Here is a 22,084-nt window from a genome sequence, read left to right as displayed (position 1 = left end):
CCTCATGATTAGAAATGAATATTCACTATTAAATCATTTGGAGAAAACAGTAACAAGAAATCTACTGAACGTGTCTGCTCGTGTCTGTGCTATGTGTGTGGTACGTTGCTGATAGGTTGTCATAATGTTCGCTCCCCTTGATAATGTCCAGAGCTCTGGGCACTCTATTAATGAGTAATAAAACTCTTGCTTGAGCTTCTGAACACAGATATCTATATATAGCTCACTGAGAAGCATTAATAGGTTCAAATCATTCTGTCACGTAACCATAACATGGCATAAAATCTGCATACCAGCTGTCTGTGAACAATATACATATTTGAAAGAATGCAGAGAGGGGGCACTGATTGGCTTTCATGAACATTTGACAGCAATTCTGAAGAATGAAAAGCAACATGCATCCAATAATTACACCATCAGATAGTGTGTCAGTGTTTACAAATCCCTTTTGGATGCATCATTAAAGCAAAATGGCACCAGATGTTCCATTTGACCCTAGCAGCCTCTTTTAAAGACACTTGTCATTACTAACACGACATAACATTTGGCACGTGATTCAAGTGGTAACATTGAGATTATTTCTAGATTATTTTTCTCAGGACTGAGTGGAGTACATTTTTCTGGTAGAGTGGAAACATGACCTTTGAGTGAAAGAATCTGGGTGGTATGGGACAGGATAAGCAATTTATAAATCAGAAGGAAGTATAGTATGTGAAATAGAGGAAGGAATGTATGAATTGATGTGTGGCATGACGTTTGAGGAGATAAGAAGCCTAGCGCTGCCTCCTGGCTTTAGACACAAAAGAAACCAACAGCTTTTTCAGTACAGAGCTCTCTAAACTGTTTCTTCTCTCCTTCACAAGTGTTCATAAGACATAAAACATGATGGCAACAGTTTGCAAGTGTGTATATATATATAAACGATCCATTTTCAAGGGGCGGCTCCTTTAAGGCTTGTCAGTAATGGCCACTGTTATGATTTGCTAACGTCATTGCATAGGAAACTGTGTCAACGTCCACTCACTATTGCATGCCAGTAAGTGTTTTGAAACCTTATCCACTGTGCCTCGTTTACAAAACAATCTGTAGTCAAATGCTCTGAACAAACAAAATCCTCAGACGTGATTCAGGACGCCACTAAAATAAACCATCCACTTGTTTCCAATGCTTGAATCCTTCTGAAGTCTCTACAGAGAAATATAAACGAGCTGTTTAAACTGGATGCGTCAAAGCGAACATTCGTTCACTCTATTTCTCCTGTTGTCGACAGACTTAAGTGTGTGGAGTATGTCAGAAACTGAACTCATATCTACTATGTCCAGTGTAGACAGCATCAGTGATTAAAATGGGTTCTATTTTCTTTTGACGCGATACTAGGGTCGGGTATCGAGTTCGATACTTTTTAGGCACCGACCGAATTGCCTCAATACCATCGAATATCAAAAAACTTTTTGTCGTTTGGTACCAAATTTCGATTCCTAAGGGGTTAATCTCGTCAACGCCAGTGAGCCAATAAGCATGAAGCATAATTGTCTGTGGCGAGGCATCAAGGAAAAACACTAGTTTGCCCAATGCAATATTTGCGACAAGATAATGGCTGCCAAGACTGGCAACACAACAAATCTGATGAAGCACTTGATAGTGCATGGAATAAACTTAAGAGCAGAAAGTTGCTCTGTCTTTGACTGCAAAAAGAACTGGAGCGCATCACAAATGAACCGACACTCGCCGTATAGGCTACTTGCCTCACATACATGAGAAACAGGCATATAGAAAGCTTGAAATGTATACTTTTAAACTAACCAATTCGAATCGAAATCAAATATTCTCTGATTATGCAATCCAAATGAAAGGTGCATTTCTCTCTATAGGCGCGCGCGTTCACTTTAATGCAGAGATGACGAGTCAGCAACGTCAACCTCATCTTTGCAGTCAACACTGATTCAGAAAACACTAGTTTATTAATAAACAATTAAAATGCCTCCTTGCTATTTTTTCCCAGACACATTCATAATCATTAGGCTACTTTTGCCAGTGCTTTGCGGCAAGCTTTATGCGTGCTGAGGCCGAGGCATATATTCCACCCCCCAGTGGCCTATATGAGTCTTTGAGTCTGTAAAAAAAGTCAACAAACTGAAAAAATAAAACCAACTTTTTGGAGGTAATATTTAATGTAATTAAAACGGACTTCATAAAATTGGTATCGTTCAGGAACCGGTATAGAAGTCAAGTTATCGGTATCGATATCGACAATTATTGAACGATACCCATCCCTACGCGGCACTCACATCCAGAGTAGACAAATGTCAGCCGTTAAACTATTTTCCAATGTCTTGCTCTGGGGAAAATCAACAACAACTGTAAATTAAACGGGTAAATGGTCAAACAATGCAACCATATTATTTATTCATGCTCTAGTGCATGCTGGGAATTCCAGCACTCTGAGTAACCTGTATCTGTGCTGCTAGTTAGCACCTAAAAAAAACAAAAATGTATAATAGAAAAGCTGCTTTGACATGCATTACTTCCATACTTCAGTTCGTAAAAAAGTAAACAACAATAACAACAACAAAAGAAAAACCCTACAATAATTGGTTATTTTGTCAGCGTTGAAGGGAGAGTGGAAGACAAAAGAAGGTATTGTAAGAAATGTCTCAATGTTTCTTGTCCATAGAATGTTAGTAACCAATATGCTTGAAAATATCTTCTTTTATGTGCCACAAAACATGAGAGCGAGTAAATAATGACAGAATCTTTGGACAGACATTTTTGGGTGAGTTAAGAACCTAAGAATCGTTTTACAGATTCAGAAGGAAATTGGCTGTCTCAGAAGGTCCGTATCAGCGGCTTCATTAGAATTTCACATTGATGGCGTTGACACTTTCTAGACAGTCTGAAATTATGGTAATTACAGTAAGATATGATACAGTGTGGGTGGAGATCTGGAGCTTAAGCAAACAACCACGTTTATTTCCTGTCAGACTTGGACTATTTCTGTTTTTTTTTAAAAGGACTCGGAGCTCCATTCAGCCGGTGGCTTTCATTGATATAAAGACAATAGCAGCATAGTTTTCCAAGAACACAGCAGGACTCCAAAGGAGTAATTAACAAGCTCCTAATTAAATACCCACTGAAATGAAACCCAAAGAGACTATGTAGAAGTGTTTATGAGCTGGTGAACTGCTTAACTAAAAAAAAAAAAGAAACACCCACTGTTGATGAGCTTCTTCAATGTTAACCATTAACCTGTGTATTATGTGCGAAAGACGAGATTACATGACGGAGGAGTGTTCGGACGTCCTATTTTAAGGACATTTATCACTATCATCATGACATAACATTTAGTGCATGACTCCATCTTTGACACTTCAAAGAGTTTCTTGGTAACCTTGATGAATGTAGATAATTGACATGACTTCAGAGATTTCATGACAAAAGCATAGTGCCTACAGGCTTGAGAGACAAAAGAAAAGTTTTACTGTTTTTACTGGGTGAGCATAAGAGACTTTAAAAAAAACTAACTTACTAAATAAATAAAAAACACAGATCACTAACTTTTGATTGATACTGTGTCTTAATATTTTGGATAAAATATTAATCTTGCAATTCATCATATAAGTCATATTGTATCATATTGCTTTTTTATCACAGTTTACTGGATACATATTCAATAAATGACCAGTTCTTTCTTCACTTTTTTTTTTTCTAATCAAAATGTGTGTTTTCTCAACAGAACATGTTTTCTTGGGAATACTGTTTTAATTGGTAAATGTATGTTTTCCCCCTGCAGGGTCTATGATTCCATTTTCCATTCTATTAGTCTTTTGTAAAATCCAAACTAACAAAGCACATCCTCCTCCAGGAAGTGAAATCCCTTTCTGTTGGAAAACAACACCACAAACACTAGTAATTATACATTCAGTTATTAATTTACTTAATTCTGTGATGTTTGTGGTATTCACTGGTTTAAAAACATCCCAATTAAAAAGCATTCCATCTGTTTGACAAAAAAATGTCCTCACTCATGTAGGCGAACCAAGCAATGAGTAATTTTAGCTCTTTATTTGTCATCCTGTAAAGTTATAATGAATAAAGATGAACTGTCTGGATTTGATCTGAATATTTCAGAAAGTCTTTTATATACTTAAACACATGAATTCTGTTATTTTTATAATTGCAGAGTGAGAAGAAACTACATAACAATGTCTGCCATTCAGATTTAAACCCTGCAAAACCACCCAGTAAGAATTACCTCGAACATGAGTCATGTCAGTTCACTTGAGCTGCACAAATGAAATGCTAAAAAGGGATGTTTTCCCCTGGGGTGTCAGATAAGTGGAGAGCAGTGTGCGGAGATGGGCGGTTTCTGACCTGAGCTGCCGGTCCTTGCAGACGGCCACCATAACCAGCAGGTTGCCCAGGACGCTCATGAGCATGACCAGTGACAGGAAGCTGATGAGAGCAACCGTCTTCACCAAGCTGTTGCTGTGGTAACAGAGAGAAGACACAAACTTATTGAAAATCAGTTGATTGCATGGAACGAAGAAAATACTGATAAGTGTCATACTCTTGAAGGCGACTAACAATAGCACAAACATTTCAGTTCCAGAAGACACTACTGGTGCATCATTTTCAGTGAAGAAATGCTGTCTTTAAAATGCATTTAAAGTAAGTTTGATTTGCTAATTGTTAAATGTTGACATTTAAGAAAGGTTTTGCCACATCAATTCCCATGGAAACAGCTGCGTAAGAGCACTGCCCAGGAATAGAAAGCACATTGCCCACACAGTGTGGTCGAAAAAGAAAATTCCTCCTCCTGAAAAAGATCATTTCTTTATGTTACTGATGACGTGAATCTTACCAACGTGTAGCATTGTTTGTTTCTAATCAATGGTGTTATAATGATTGAAACATTTATATTTCTGTATGTGCATTCGTTTCCAGTTTTTATGCACATTATTAGTGCAGTAAATCTGCATATTATTATGCTTTGTGAAGGATCATGCGACTGAAGACTGGAGTAATGATGCTGAAAATTGTGCTTTCACGGGAATAAATTACATTAAAAGAAATATTAACATAATTTTTTTTATTTTAAATGGATATAATATTTCACAATATTACTGTTTTTACTGTAATCAAATAAACGCAGTCTTGGTGAGAGACTTTCAAAAATATTTAAAAAATCTTACCATCCCCAACACTGTAAAAATTAAATTTCAACTGAAATTACATTAAACTGACTTTAAAAATATATATATATTTTTTTTTTTTTTTACTGTGAAACATCTGAATAATAGTGTATATCTTGCTTTTTTGGATAAAATATTAATCTCACAATTCAACAAATTAGTCATATTGTATCATTATCACAGTTTAGTGTTTAATTTTAAACACAGTTTAATGGCTTTTATCACAGTTTAGTTGACATAAAAGTATATTTTTAATATTTTCACATTAGTTCTGAGCAGATATTCTAACATGAAAAACAATAATGCTACAAAGATTTAGATGGTAAACTGCATTGTGAAAATCATTTTCTTGTGTATTTTAGAGTTAGATAGAAAAATTATCATAATGCCTCTTGTACAACCTATAAACTCAAAAGTAGCTCTTATCCGACGCATTGTTTTCCCTCAAGATTGACACTGACTATGTAATTGTAGGCTAAAGCCTGTTATTTTGACTGCAGGCTTTAAGAAGAGATAACCCCCTACCGCACATCAAATGAACGGCAGGGAATTTGAGATAACTGATAGAGAGTCAGCTCAACCGCAGAACGTTAGACACTTCTTTTGTTCATGAGCTATAAAGCTCTACCTGTCAAAAGACATAGTAGAAATCTGTGTTGATCTTGTAGTAAATGTCATGTCATGTCTAACGTGAATTTGTTGTTTAAAGAAACAAATTAGAATAAATCAGAAAAGACAAGACAGCATGAAATGCCCAGTGTGAATTTAATAACCTCGAATTAGAACCTTCACTTAGATTACTTGGATCTGCTACTTTCTGTGACAATATATTGTTAATTTCAAGAGTTTATATAATCCTAGAGTGAGATACTGTATATTGAATTGGCATCCATCCATTATGGCAGGGCTAGAGACTACTGGAGTAAAGAAAGAAATACAAATAGACAGAGAATTGAATATTATAGGTGCTAAGAAGTGAAGCAGGAGATCTGAATGAGGAGGGAGAAGGAGGAAAAATGATCTCTGGAGTGAAGTAAGCAGATGCTTATATGTCCTTGAAATTTGACTGGCCGGGATTAAATGAACACGCTCCTCTAGAATAAAACTTAATTTTATATTCATACCATTGAACATAAGTCTATAGTCCATAGAAGATTTTTTCTAAATGTTGACAAAAAAATTTAGCAAAATTATGCCGTTTCCATTAACCGATGTTATGAGACTAAAACGTAATTTTTTCCTCTCGCGATACATGATTCCAAAAATCATGGCGACGGATGTTGGTAGGTTTACGTATATACCAGCCACTGCACTGACCATTATTATTAATTGAAGGAGACGTATGTGTGTTATCCAAGCATTAATGGTAAGGAAAGACCCTTATACTTGGAGAAGCTGGTGTTTCTGGGTGTTTCTCCCTCATATCTGCTTTGAGGTCTTGATTGTAGCATTTCTTTGAGGTTTAGAATCCAGTATTCCTGTAATTCTTTTGTCCTTTATGAATTTAATAAAGAACTCTGTCTCGTATTCTGTCCAAACATACCGTCAGGTGACCTGCAAATGCCACTGCATTCCATTGCAGTTTTGCGAAATATTTATTTTTCGAAACCATTGGTCCGTTGTCATGATGTAATAGGTAGGTGTGCCCTGAGGCCCCGCCTTCTTTGACATGAAAATCTTTCCCGGATAATTTCTTCTGTTCAGTCACTTGAGGTCGGACACTGACACTATTTTTTCATTGTATAAAGTGATATTTAAACAAACATGACGTGATTTTACAAGAGCGATTTTACATTGCTAAAATCAGTTGCTTTCTTACTGCTGCTTTTTGCTGGGTATTTATTTTGATATGTAGAGGAAAGCATGTGGCATAATTTACATATCGTCGCTGTCGGGCGGAAACCTCGTATGTCCAAATTTGGTCAATTGCATCTTTTTTCACAAATCGATGCTATTGGTCAGTCCCCACGTGGTTCTGTTATTTTTACAAATTATAAACCAATCTAAAGTGTTGAAAATAGCTTGAGAGCAAATCTCGTAACTCCATTGGACACTTCGACTGTCTGAGAATCCTCGTAACTCCACCTCTTCTTCAACTCCGTGGCGGGAGCCTCCGCGGCATTTTGTCTCCTCAGGATTGAAAGTCGCAACGGATAAGAAATCCTCGTCGAGCAACACGTAAAGCAAGCCTTAGCTCTGATTTTATATGTGTTAAACTATGATATCAGTTATTGATGTGTTTTAAATGTCTACTTATTACTAGGCTTATTATTACTAGGCTTATTATACGTGTGCATTGAAGTTTTAATGTATCTAATATAATTCTTGAATTGAATTAAATGTTTTGGATACCAGCATTAAATTATTGTTTTTATTATTATTTTACTGACTCAAAGTTGGCACTGTGCATGTAAAATACCCCAAGTAGCAGGTTTTATTTATGGGAGAAAAAGGGTCTGTCTACTGGCGCCATGTAAGCCTATCTTTGCATAAATGTCTGTTTTTTAGACAATAACGAGTGAAAATACTTAGGTTAGATACATTTGAGTAGGCTTGTTTTGTTAAAAATCGATAGCTGTAATGCTTCGGTGCAGAAGGAAGCCCGTGAGCCACGAAGGTAAGTTTGCGTGCAGATTAGGCTAAATTCCGCCTATTAGACAGCCTAATGTTAGTCAGCTCATCGTTTTTTGTTCTGCTTCACTTATAGCTCTTAAACCTTTAAAATGGAGTTTAGGAAGATGTATGTCAAGTCAAGTCAAGTCAAGTTTATTTGTATAGCGCTTTTCACAATACAGATTGTATCAAAGCAGCTTCACAGTATTAAATTAAAATAATACAACAAAGTTTGTTTCAAGAGGAATTTATTGATTGATAAAATTAAATTAAATATCCCCAAAATATCCCCAACTGAGCAAGCCAAAGGCAACAGTGGCAAGGAACCGAAAAACTCCATCAAGTGACCTAATGGTGTCCTAAAACTCCATCAGGTGACCTAATGGAGAAAAAAAAAAACTTGGGAGAACCCAGGCTCAGTCGGGGGCCAGTTCTCCTCTGGCATTTATGAGCTAGAGGCCGGATTGTAGTTTGAACTGTAGGATTATATGAATGCCTGGCTGAAGAGATGCGACTTTAATCTAGTTTTAAACTGGGAGAGCAAGTCTGAGCAACGAACAGTATCAGGAAGACTATTCCAGAGTTTTGGAGCCAAATGTGAAAATGCTCTCCCTCCTTTGGTGGTTCTGGATATCCTAGGTATGACCAAAAGCCTTGAATTTAGTGATCTTAAAGAGCGTGATGGATTATAGGGCGATAGAAGATCCGTTAAATAGACTGGAGCTAAGCCGTTTAGGGCTTTATAAGTGAGTTTGAGTTTATTTAGTTTATTTCAGACAAACAAACAACTTAATTTCAACACAGTTAAACTGACAATACGGAACTTTATAGGTAACCAATGCAGTGATGATAAAATCTGTGTTATATGATCATATTTTCTTGATCTCGTAAGAACTCTAGCGGCGGCATTTTGGACTAACTGTAGATTGTTTATTGAGGATGCAGGACAACCAGCTAATAAAGCATTACAGTAATCCAGTCTCGAGGTCATGAATGCATGAACTAACTTTTCTGCATCAGAAACTGATAGCATATTACGTAGCTTAGCAATGTTTCTAAGGTGGAAAAAGGCTGTTTTTGTAACATATGAAATATGATTTTCAAAAGACAGGTTGCAATCGAGTATTACACCCAGGTCTTTTACTGTAGAGGATAAAGTAACAGGACATCCTATGATGTTAAAGTTGTATTGTGCGAGGTTTTGTGGGCAGTTTTTTGAACCGATAAGTATTACCTCTGTCTTGTCTGGATTTAATGTATGAAGATGTATGTAACCACAGTCGTTAGCTTTGGTTAACTATTGAAGCCTTTTCTCTTGTCAAAAGGCTCAACGCGACCGCCGATTTTGTTTGCGGGGCAGATTAATTTCCGCCTATTTTAGACAGCCTAGTATTTTGGTATTGCATCACTCATACCTCTTAAACGTTTAAAATGGAGTTTAGGAAGATGTATGTAACCACAATCATTAGATTTGAATAGCTCTTAAAGCCTTATCTCTTGTCAAAAGGCTCAACGCGACCGCAGACTTTGATGAACACTGCTGGCAGCAGTGACATCTCTGTCCGTACCATTCTAATCAATGACAGCGTAACCTCGTATCTCCCTGCCCCCAAGTCATAAATCTCGTATCTCCGATTAAACATGATTTTGGGGAAATGTTGTGTTAATGTTGGTACATAACAGTATATGATAGCAATGTAAGGTATAATACCAACTTTAACGATACAATGTTTAATAACTAAAAAAATATGCCGTTTTTTTTAATTTCCTGAAAAATAATGGTTTTGGAGATATGAGGATTCCGCCCGACAGCGACGATATTCATCTAAACTCAGCAGCGTGGTCAGCGTCGGGATGTTTGCTAACAGTATACTGCTGCTCACGTACTCCAAACTTCTTTTTACCCCTAAGCAAAGAATGAAAAAGAATGTCACTCGGCTGTGTTCACTGTGTGTAATGACTGGTGAAACCTTTGACCCCTAGAATGTAATTGAACTGAGGGTGCAATCAGAACATAGCGGCTCAATCAAAGCACTCAGTGATTTGACCCTAGGTCATTTGGTACACGCTGTCCCTTTGGTTAGCTTCCGCTGCAAAATAACACATTTCTAGACAGCATGTTAGAATGCTTTATAATTTCTCATTTAAACTAATTAGGAGCTTTTGTGTCACAAGCGCATATTATATGAGTCTGAAAAGGGCCTTAATATAAAAACTCTACATTAAATTAAGTAGATATCAGTGTTATTGTTAACTTAATCTAGAACTAAAACTATTACAAATAATTTTATATAAAGCTGAAATAAAAATTAAATATAAATTTTAGATAATAAAAAAAACCCACTAAACTTAAATGAAAATGATAAATGTCTTGGCAACAAACTGAAATAAGTACTAACATTTCTAGAGCTAAAACTGAAATAAAAAATAAATTAAAGCCAAATAGAAATAAATATAAAAACTTATATACTACAAAGGTCTTTTTTATTTTTTGTGACATGGACTCTTGATTTTCCAAAAGCCGAAGACAGACTCACATCTGCTGTGACTCAGTAGAGGGACTTTGACTTTGAGTAGTCTATCTGTAATATGATGTCATGTAATTAGGCCAAATGGTACTTAAGTCCTACATGTTTTCTTTTCGGTGTGAGAGCCGTGTCAAAAATCCCAGACTCCAGACTGAACTCTAACTGAAAACATGCTTTTCCCTGAGAACAATGGCAACAGATCAAGTTAAATTGAAGTCCTCCTCAATCTACTTATTATATAATAAACTATTTATTATATAATTGAACTATTCATAAACACTACTATTTAAGCAATTTATTACTTTCTCTGCTAAGAGAAAACGTCTAAAATATTGAGCCAGTCAAAAAGGGGGAAGTGTGCTTTTTTTTGCTGCAATCTCTGTTTTATTTATTATATACAGAGACATTTAATGCCAGAAAAGTGAAGTTATGCAGCCCTGTGTAAAAAAAAAAAAGAAAAAGAAAGAAAGAAAGAAAAATTATCCACCAAAAATGGAACAAAGACAGCTGGTGAAAAAACACAGTACTCTGAAAGCCCAGCACTGCAGCGTAGCCGGTTTGATCTTTCATGTTGTCTGCCACGTCACGTATTCAGCCCTACCTGTTGTTTTTCAATTGATAGTGATATGAAGGTTAGAAGGAAATTTTTTCTCAATTGCTGGGAAACCGTCCAAGAGTGGAACCGCTGACAATCTAAACCTGAACTTAGGCCCTTCATTTTCATTAATTCTCTGTGCAAAATGGGCAACAACGTGTTCTGATTTCACAGCAACGCTCGTGAAGGACAAATATGCTGATTAAAGGCACAAAGTGCACAGTGTGAATTTACCAAGATCAATGAACAATTGACCCTCACAAAAGCAGGCATTTGCAATTCTAAATGTGCAGCGGTGAAGCAAATTCTCCTAACAAACCTTAATATGATCAGAATCTGTGAGTTTTTTAATTAACTAAAAAAACTTGTTAATAGTGTGGATAATGAACAACATTAGAACATGCATGGGTTTTGATCATATGGCTTTAAAATCATAAACTGCTTCATTTGAATGTATAGTATAGAGTGAAGTGCAACAGTGCCTGTCAACTTTTTCAATGGCTTTGGTTTCAGAAGTATTTTTCCCATACATCTTTCCCATAGGGATATAGAAAGAAAAAAAAGTATTCGTTTAAAAGTTAGAAGCCATAAACCAAACCAAACAGCAACAAGGTGAATCACAACATTATGTTAAACTTATTCAAGTTTATATGTATAAAATTTGATTTTAAGCAAATTTTTAATTCGATTGCATCATTTGCAATGCTTTATGGGAGTGGGTGGGTGCTAAACATGTCTTTTATCGCAATTTGCAAATTTTTCTGAATTGTCAGTTTGAGATTTATTTAGCACAATTAGCAGAATCATGGATAAGGTATAGTGTTTTCACCAGGAATACAGCTCTTAAACATAATTATTATTTTTTTTAAATGGTTTGAAATAATGCAAGGTAATGGTTTCAACAAAAGCATATACCATCATTTAACAACCTCATAGCTCACAGTACGTCTGTCATTTAAGGTTTACAAGTTAAGGTTAAAATCAATTTCCCTATGGAGAAAAATGAATGGGATTTTTACTAATGGAACCCAACTTATTTCAGTCCTCATGCTGCCATCGAGAATGGTGGGACATGTAGTTTTGTCACATAAGCCTGTCACTTCATCTAAATGAGAAGTCTTTCTGGCAAGCCATATCACTATTCTTTATACAGTGCAAAAAAAAGCGATATTGTTAACAATGACAACTAAATGATGGCCCATTCTTATCAAGTGTACTGCACAAGTCCTAAAAAGTAACACCAAAATGGATCCAGTATAGCTCATAAACCCCACCCTCTCCATGTAGGCCTAATCTAATGGGACGTGAGACAAACACAAAACAATCAAATTACACTTCCAATACATTTTGGGGGATTTTTAGGTCGTTTTTATCACGTTTGATTAAGTTCAAGTGTTTTTTTTTTTTTAATAAGTTTGTTTTTAGTTCGTTATTTGATGCTATAAAAATGGGAGTATGACGTCATGATTGACAGCTTTGATTGACAGCTTGTTCTGGATTTTCGGGAGGAGATTGGAGATTCTGCGGGAGTGTGGGTGAGGCCACTTCACGTTCACTACTGCGCAGACTCGGGTCCTGAATCAGCGCAAAGATGTCAGCACCATATTGGGACATTGGCGGCTTCACTTTTCTACAATGGAAGACAGCGAAGGTTCGTTGTCCATCTTTTTTACAGTCTATGATTCCAATTCACATTCTTCCACCATGATTTCTTTCATTGTCATGTTCCCAACTCAGAAAGCCAGGGACATTTTCCTTCACCATGCAAACTTTGCCCAAAGTAAACTTTGGAAAACATTTTGCAATTTATTCTGACATGCTGCCCCAATAAATCAGCTAGCCCTAGCCTTTGCTTATTCGTTTTTTTTTTGACAAATGTGCCTTTGCTCTCCAAGACCAGTAAGTTGAGCAGACACCCTGCAGAATCATGAGATAAATCAGCAGTGACAATGCGAATGAATCTAGATATTGTCCACAGGTCAGTGAATATTAGACCTCATTCGGCTATAGATTCGTATACAAGGCCACACACAACGTACACGACCTTCAGCACTGGTAGGGAGGGCATATTGAAATACTCTTGACGTACAGTAAATCAGTATAGATTCTGTATAATGCATGTTATAGTATAATAAAAGTGTTTTAAAGGGTATAAATTCAGTCCATTCAAGGCTGATATGCATCAGCCTGGTTTCACTGGAGCACTACTGCTATTTGCTGAATGCCTCAGGTGAAGTATTTCAAGAGAATGAGAAAATTCACATGAGATAAAGAGCACAATTTTAGAAGTGCAAATACAAGGCTTACTTTCCAAACATCCAAGATGTGATATCATTTCCCAAATTCCCTTTGCAGATGAACACTTCGCATCCCTGAATGAATACGGCATCTCAATGGAATTGAAATCTCATCCAATAGGCGCGCATTGGGAAATGCATAGCCTGACTATTATAAATCATAATGTATTTATTTTTTCCATCCTGTTCTGCATATTGACAGTAATTAAATGGGAAATCTGTTAATAACTTGCACCTGGGAATGGGCTGGGCTACATGTCAAGCATGCCTTTTCTAAGGGCACATGTGACTCTTCCATCCTTGAGGACAAAAGAGTCTTTTTGGATGAATGTGAAAGCGTGTGAATCTCCAAAGGATGGCTGGCATGGACTCAAATGTGGATCATTTAGGGCTTGTAAGCTTCACACTTCTGGGTAATTTACAGGCATTTTTAGATGTCATGTCATCAACGCTGAATGTATTGTGGGGGCTGTCAGAAACATTTACCCTTGATGAGGAGTGTTTGAAAACATGTCAAAGCTCAGATTTTCTCCACATGGCACATGTCAGACTCATCTGAGAAAGTAAATGGGCATATGTGTGTAGGAGCCTATAGATTTATGTACTGCAATAGACATGTTAGGCCATTTTTCTTGTCATGCTGAGTAAAACGGCATTCCATACCCTCACTGTTATCAGTGTTACACATAACATCATGATAATAAATCTGTGTGTTCTGTTCCACTTTATGTTTCTGACAATGCTGAAATGCTTGAGTTAAATCATATCTTCTAAATTCTAAGGCCAGATTCATTATGGAATCTGTATAATTTAGATGTAGCATTTCACAGCGTTTACCCACAATAATAATCAGTGGTGTATTTGTAGGCAAGCATCAATATTACTATTGCTCTTACTTAATCAATTTAATCTGTAGTTATTAGTTCTTAATTAGGCCAATCTCATTCAGCAATTTTTGATTACCTAATAAGGAACTATATTTGTCCTATATTTGATATTACTTACTGATTAGTTCATCTTGTTTCCAGTTACTTTCCAGTTAATAGTAGTAGCTGAAGTGTTACTACTAATTTATCCTGCATTACTTCCTGCTATTAATGATGGACCATATTCTAAAGTGTTACCAGATGCATACCAAACCTGTCATTAAACATTTACAACTGCTACTTTTGACATGTGTTAGACTTAATAAAGTAAATAGATTAATGTGTGCAGTAGCCTATAGATTTGTGTACCGCATATGTTGGGCCAAAACAAAAAAAGTAGTATGCCCAACCTGTCATAAAACATATTCAACGCCCACTGTAAAAGTATAATGATTAAACAGTCTATAATTAATTTATTAATAATATCTCTGGAGCTTAATAAATCTTGCTCACAGAACAATGTTTACAATGCAAGTGGTCACAATTGAGACCCGTGGGAAAAAAGAGAGCACCCTTTTTGAATAAGTAACTTATTACTTGTTTGAATAAGTAATATGTCTCATTACATTCTAAAAATGATTTCAAAGTATTGTTACAAAGTTTTGTTAAGTATTAAATGCTAGGAAATATATATATATATATATATAGAGAGAGAGAGAGAGAGAGAGAGAGAGAGAGAGAGAGACTTTACTTTTTGTAATATTCTACTGGGCAATTTTGTCTTACAGGGCCATTTTGGACTCAAGAGTTTCCCACCAGATAAGACTGTGACCAAGAATAAACCACATATTTTCACTTGTATGAAAAGACATGTAGTTTGTTTCATTGGTCGATCAAAAAAAAAAAAAAAAATGCATGATGCCGGTAACAACAATTTGATATTAAATGGGTTCACAATAGTAATTTGAACAAACACCTATATATTTACAGTACATTAAAGGATAGACCTGAACCATAGTGATACCATATAAATCCGAATATCATATATCTCTTAACCAGCTCTTTTATAATAAGCTAGAAAACAACCATAAAGCAACTACCACAAACATCCAAGAAACCACTTAGCAAAGCCCTGGAAAAGCACCCAAAACACCCTTGCATTGTGGGTGTAATTTTTGCAGCGCCAAACACCACACAAAAACACCAACTAATATTTTAATAGAGACGCCTCCATCAATCAACATGTTGCTTAAGACTATAAAGTGTTCGAACAGCTTATCTTTTGATCAACTAAACTAAATCATTCCTCCAGAAACAGCATCAAAGGCTCGCTGTTTGCTGTTTGTTTCTGATCGTGTTATCATTATTACAGCTGGAAATCTCCACGGTGAGGTGGACTATGCGCCCGGGTAGATTTATTGCAGCCGAGCAGATCCAGTGAATAATCCAAAAAAGCAGCGCTCCTGTTTGAGCAGCGCTGGGTTTCCCTGTCCCCTGAGGCCTCCCACTGCTCTGAGCCGCTGGAAAAGCGCCAGCAGCTCACACAGAGGTTTCTGGTCTTTCTGCCTGGCTAACACAGAACTGTACATAACACACAAGAGGCCGTGCACCTTTAGTTACAGAGATCGAATAAAAAGCAGAGCTATTCTTATGTAACAAAATGAAATTGTGTCATATGAAATAAGGTTTTACCTTCTATTTCGGACAGAGAACATAAATTGTGCATGACTTCTCTCAACTGCTTCTCATAAAGAGAGAGCCAGGTCGTGTATAGATCTGTTGCCCCGCTCATAGCAGCAGTTCACAGGTTAGTTCAATAGGAAAGTTCACAACAGCCGAGTAAGTTTCAGGGTGAGTTGCGGAGATCAAAAGGCAGTGACATCTCTAAAATAGCATGTCTGAAGATGCTATCAACATGTTCAAGTAGGGAAAGGAAGAGCATCCTTCTGTCTGTGTCCTTTGTTCTCATTTAATGTTCGCTTTAAATGTCTCTTCTATGGGCACTTTGGGCTGTGTGGTCTCTTTAGAAAAACCATTTTAAAAAAAGAAAGAAAAAAGAAATATGTTTGTTTCACTAAAAATCAACCACTGGGAAATAAAAGTGCCCCAACCATGCTGCAACATTCATTCACATAGATTCAGTTGAATCTTCCTGGGATTTACCTCTTATGATGATGCAGAGGACAGGCTCTAATAATAAAATGATGGTCTTAAAAAAATTATTCAGCAGTGGTACCATCATTCTTTCTTAATTCATGCCTGCTCTGATTAAAGTTACCCCACCATGATAGTCTCAAAACACTACATCAAAGAATTCCTCATCTAATACCCTCCGCTGTCTTCTTCAGCATAAACTGCAGTCGCTTCCAAGACACTCTGGAGAGATTCTTCAAGAAGAGTGGTGATCCAAAATGTCATACACAGTGACAAAGGGATAAGGAGTTCGGCCCTCCCCAGAGAGAAGGACATTATGCAGATAAACAACTAAAAGGAGGAAGATATTGCCATGTGGTTTGTTGTGATATAGAGCACATGGTGGTATCGGCGATGTTAGCCGGTATGAATGAAAATGTTTGGAGATGAAACCCCCGATGAAGCGTGACACTGCAGGTGCAGTAATAATCACACACTCAGAGAGCAGTGTTGGGTTTTCTCAATGGGGGATCTGACATTTTTGTTATAGAATTCTTAGAGGCTTGGATCGCTTCCGGAGCTGTCTAGCTTTACCATATTTTCATTAGAATTGTAAGAATGACATTGTACCTGAATGAATCTCCCTTTCTTTTTTCATATTTCACATTCAGTTGAGGAATTTGAATTGACATAATGGAGTTGACACTACGAAAACAGGGCTGCCAACTTTTGAGCTTAGCTTGAAGTGAGAATTATGGAGGGGGGTTTGGATTGGGGTGATGTAAAGAAAAAAAAAATATTGCATCACAATAAGTGTATTGTGATTGTCAAAACATTTTAGTAACTAAACAGAATTGTATTAGGTTTAGTGACAACATGTTACAATGTTTAAATGGTACAATTTCTGGTGAGCTACGTTTTTTATTATTATTGCTTGACACAAATTTCACGATTTCAATTCAGTTCAGCTCTTGTGATTTGATTCAATACTGACTCATTTGGATAAATATTTATACAGAGAGAGCGTGAGCGCGAGGGGGAGAGAGTGCCTGCGAGTGAGCGAGAGGTCTGCGGTCTTGGCCATTAGTTTATTTACTTGGTTTTGTGTTGGTAATACATTGTCAAATATGTTTAAACTTAAATTAACTACCTATACAAGTAGTTATATCTCTTTGTATTAATTTCGCGTCACTGACAAAATGCGCAACCAGATGTTCGAATAGTTCGAATATTCGTGTGATTTTTAGAGGGAATATTCGAACGTCATTTTTAAGCAATTTAGACAGCCCTACTTCCATCCAATAATCGCAAAGAGTTTTGTGCTTTATTACTTCTGATAAGAAACAAAGTCTTAGCTTTCAAATTCACATAACAGATCGCTTTAGCACCTCAGTTCAAGCGGCAGCACGGGGCGCAAATCATCTCTTCCTCTTAATACAAGTTAAAGCATGAAAAAAGCATGCATGAACATCAGAAGGTATGTTGAAAGAAAAAGTAAACTTTCCAAAATGAATCATGTCTCATGTAATGGCTTAATCAGTGTTTCAACCACAGAAAGACATCAATAAAACAGCTTGTGAACAATGTGTCACTTAATGTTGTATTTGCCTCAGGAAAGTTGTTCACAGTTTGTTAGTTAGCTATAAAAAAAAATAAAAAAAGCTAGAGAGGAGCTTATTTACTGTTAATTATATATGTATGCTCAAATAAATTAGTCATGAAGACACGTGTGTATGAAAACTACCTTAGGTGCAACCAAGTCGCATACAAACATTTACATTTACACTTTTTATTTGAGTGTAATTATATCTGGAAAAATACTAGTATAATAACTGTTCTTAATTTTAACCTCTAATATTATAGTAGTGTACCAAATAAGAAGGTTCCCTGTATAGTTTACAGCATTATTTTTGGTGAGGTTTTATTCCCCTTAAGAAAACCAAACTATTGATATAATTCTGAATAATCGGCTATCGGTATCTGCAGAGAAATTTGCTTATCAGAACACCTGTAGTCAGCAATTTGAATAAACAGCAACATAACAGCACCGTAACATCTCACTGACAGCAGCGGATCTGACAACAACACAAATAAAAAAAGAACACACACATGCTATTTATAAGTGTCATTACTGTGTTTTTTAGAAGCTTGAGAAGCTGTGATGTTACAGGATACTGATGTTTTTAAGTAGATACCGGAATCCAGAAAGCTAATACCAACATAGAAAGACCATATTTCATCTGTCCTGCTGAGCAAACAGGCCCACATCCTCTGGAGACCTTCAAGCCCCCCTGATGCTGTAGCTTCCCAAGAAGACCCAGAGACATTGCATTCCTGTCATTTCTGAGGGAACCAGTGCATTTACAGCAATGACATTTCAAAAAAGCAGGTGAACATATGGTAGTATGTCAATGTTGTGCCAAGCGAGTGAATTCATGCAAAGGCCTCAGGCGGGGTTAAAACACTTTAATTGATTTATGCATGAACCAGGTCTATTTATAAGGCATCTTGGGGATCAAGGTCAGCTAAAACAGTTAAAGGAAAAAACTGATAATGGTGGTGGTGCTCTAACCTCTCATTGGTTTCTACTTCTTCCAACTCAGGCATCTGGCCGATGGAACTCAGATTCATGTACCCGTAGATGCGGAGCGGCCCTGTGAAACGAGGAGAAACAAGGGTTACGTGATGGAGCGGTCAGGACACAGCATTTATTTTACCTCATAACCCATCAGTTTATTTTATGTAGGCTGTTGGGATGATTTGCTGTTGCTTTTTTCTCTGTACAGATAACAAAAAATAGCTGCACAATGAAATTGGGTCAGCCTAAATTTAAAAGGAGGGAAAATACAGTATTTCAGTGGATGATGTGTGGTATCTATTAACCCTGGGAACAATGTGAGAGACCAGCTGTAACGTGGCAGGAAAGATTTACACCTGTTGTTGAATGTCATGTGTCACAGAGGAGGGTAAAATGACAAATGAGCTCAGCAGCCAGTTTATATGAAAACAAGAAACGTGCTAGTAAGGTAAAGAAAAAAAAGAAAGGATCTCTCAATATATAAGACCCAGACAAAGTTATCCATGACAAGTCCAGTTCTATTAGATAAGGATGTAAAAAAATATTTTACAAAGAATGTACAAACACACTCACACACACACACAAAGATCAAAAAGAAAAATTATATCCACGATAGAAATTTACATTATTTTTCAGGCCTGGAAATCAAACCTGAAGAACTGGTGTTATATGTATTGTATCTAATACAGGATACAATACATATAACTACTATTATCCCACATAGATACTATTATCTATGTGGGAACCCTGCTCATAGACCCTCAGTTTTTATTGGTTTAACTCATGTAACAAACACTGCTGATTGCAGGGGAGTGGAGAACATACGAGTTAGCGAGTTAAAAGTAACTTTTTATGTCTGTTCAGTCTTCACCCCTAGTGCGCCAAACAATAAATTCACAGCTTACATAATGCCCATAATTAAAACCAAGTTTTACTCTGCATGGTCAAGGTAAATTATGTCCCTTACTGTATTGTTTTGCACTTTATGGTGACACATAATCTCTTTCAAATTAATGTAGCCTTTTTCTTATATTCTAACCTGGCATAAGGAACAATATAATCTCATTTAAAGAGATAGTTCTGCCATCTATTCACCCTCATATTGTTCCAAACCTGACTAATGGCATATTTGAATGTACATTGGGCCCTATGATTTCCACAATGCAGAAAATGCAGACGGAATTGTGGAATTTTGCACCAATTTCTGATGAAAATAATTAATCAAATTAATCAAATTGTGAAGTGGACTAGAATATTAAATTGCAAAAATACCACTATTTAAATATAAAGTCTGCATGTTCTTCTTGTCCATGACTTCATGTTTTATGAATTCAATTGACTAGACAATTTTGATTATTACAGTGCCATAATTTGCAAGTCAAAAACATTTTAATTTCTATAATCACCTCTTTTCTCACATTGTCTGAATCGTTCAATAAAAGATCTGGTCTCTCTAAACCCCTCCTTTCTAAGAGCCAACTCTGCTCTGATTGGTCAGATGGATCAGTCTGTTGTGATTGGTCTACCGCTTACAGCAAGTTTTGGAAATGAAATGTCCATTATCATATCTGATTTTCAGTTCCTATGTAGATTTGTACAGGAAGTGAGACTGGAATTGCTGATGACTCATTTTGGCATTTTAGAATTGATTCTTTCTAATATGACAATAGGGCCTACATTTATTTGTTGTGCACAAAATTTACAAAACAGTTATATTACACTGCATGACAGGTAGTAGGTATATTTGAAAAAGCATAATAGAGACACTTTAAATTTCAATTAAACAATTAAAATATAATCCAGATTAATAAAAAAAGTAAAAACAGAACTTGGGAAAAAATAAAACAGATTTCATAGGACAATGAACAGAATTCATTTTTTGTTTGTTAAATGTTTAATAAATTGTTGTTAAATTGTATACATTTTATGACTTCAATTAATTAGACATGCTTTTTGACTGCTAAAATTACTAACCATTCAATTGGAATCCAGGTGGAAAAAATAATTTGGGAAAAAATAAAACATATTTCATAGGACGCTATGTACATAGACCCAAACTGAGAACAAGATCTGAAGTTAAAACTTTCAGTGAACAACTTTTATTCGATTAATCACAAAAAGCGATCAGATGCATTAGCGCAAGAGTGCTTTTTTGTTCTTTTTGTAATTCAACAGCATCGCCCCTTAATAAAATGTATTCATTGTGTGGTATAGAACACAAAAAAGCGTAACGCAGCGATACACTGGGAGAAGACAAGAGGCAGTTTTGTTTTGAATAGTCAAAGGAGGAGAAGCTTCAGTATGCTAAATTTTGGAGTTTGTTTACAGCACTTCTCATTAATTTCTATGCTGTCCGCAAACAGTGACTGACTGCTGTCAAACTTCAACAGCAATTCAATGACGTTAAGCCCATAATGTTGTTATCAAGGCACACATGATCCAAGTTGAATGGTACACTTTCTCCAATAGAGCTGTGGAGTTTGAGATCTCCCCATAATAAGAATATCTCTGCTCCTGTGTTTCACGAAACATGAAAGACATAGAAGTCTGGAATGACATGAGGGTGAGGGTGGTATAAATAATAATGGAAATATAGACAAGACACAGCTAGTTTTCTTTATCCACCTAACCTAACATGAACATTAACAAGGTTAAGAATGTCATAAGAGTGTCAGAACTATAAGAGTGTCAGAACTATAAGCTCTTAAGACTTCACTCAAGTTCCAAGGGCACTTATGAGAGGTTTGATTCATTCTGCTGGAGAGCGCTGCATGTCAAATGAATTGTCTCCTGTTTTCTTTCACATCTGAAGCTAAGAGATTTGTAACAGCAATAAGTGTCTAGGTTCGGCACATGCACAGACGTATAAATCCATGCTGGCACAATAACAGCAGCTCTGCAGTTGGGAAGCGTGCCCACATTAAGCACACACACACACACACACACACACACACACACACACACACACACACACACACACACACACACACACACACACACACACACACACACACACACACACACACACACACACACACACACACACAGAGAGAGAGAGAGAGAGGGTCTGGTAAAGGTTTACAGTAAACGTGGCTGGACTGGTTGGATTCTCATCAGCTCTGCCGGAGAGGAGAATTCCAGCATGAGCCCACCAACATGGATGTTAAACCTCCAGACAGGACACAATCCTCCCGGTTGGCCACAACAGCCACATGAGGAGCTCTACTGATACATATACCTGCAGCAGGCAGATAGAATGACACCCATTTAAGAGAAGTGCAA

The 22,084-nt window shown here is 36.6% G+C and overlaps 1 protein-coding gene across 4 annotated transcripts in view; it reads right to left on the bottom strand.

Moving 5' to 3' along the window:
• The window catches only part of htr4 (5-hydroxytryptamine receptor 4), a 109,697-nt gene that overhangs the window by 69,391 nt on the left and 18,222 nt on the right, over positions 1-22,084 (bottom strand). For all 4 annotated transcript variants that reach the window (XR_014208033.1, XM_082177300.1, XM_082177299.1 and 1 more), the window contains exons 2-3: positions 18,797-18,878; positions 4,372-4,485 (exon numbers count right to left, since the gene is read on the bottom strand). Coding sequence is in view for 3 of the 4 variants with exons in the window: in XM_082177300.1 (XP_082033426.1) it covers positions 4,372-4,485; positions 18,797-18,878 (196 nt within the window). In the remaining variant the exon portion in view is untranslated. The remainder of the gene's footprint in view (positions 1-4,371; positions 4,486-18,796; positions 18,879-22,084) is intronic.

Source organism: Leuciscus leuciscus (genome assembly GCF_965113295.1).
Source record: "Leuciscus leuciscus genome assembly, chromosome: 8".
NCBI classification, from domain to species: Eukaryota; Metazoa; Chordata; class Actinopteri; order Cypriniformes; family Leuciscidae; genus Leuciscus; species Leuciscus leuciscus.
Note: the sequence above shows the minus strand (reverse complement) of the source record. Positions and strands in the feature narration are given on the sequence as shown.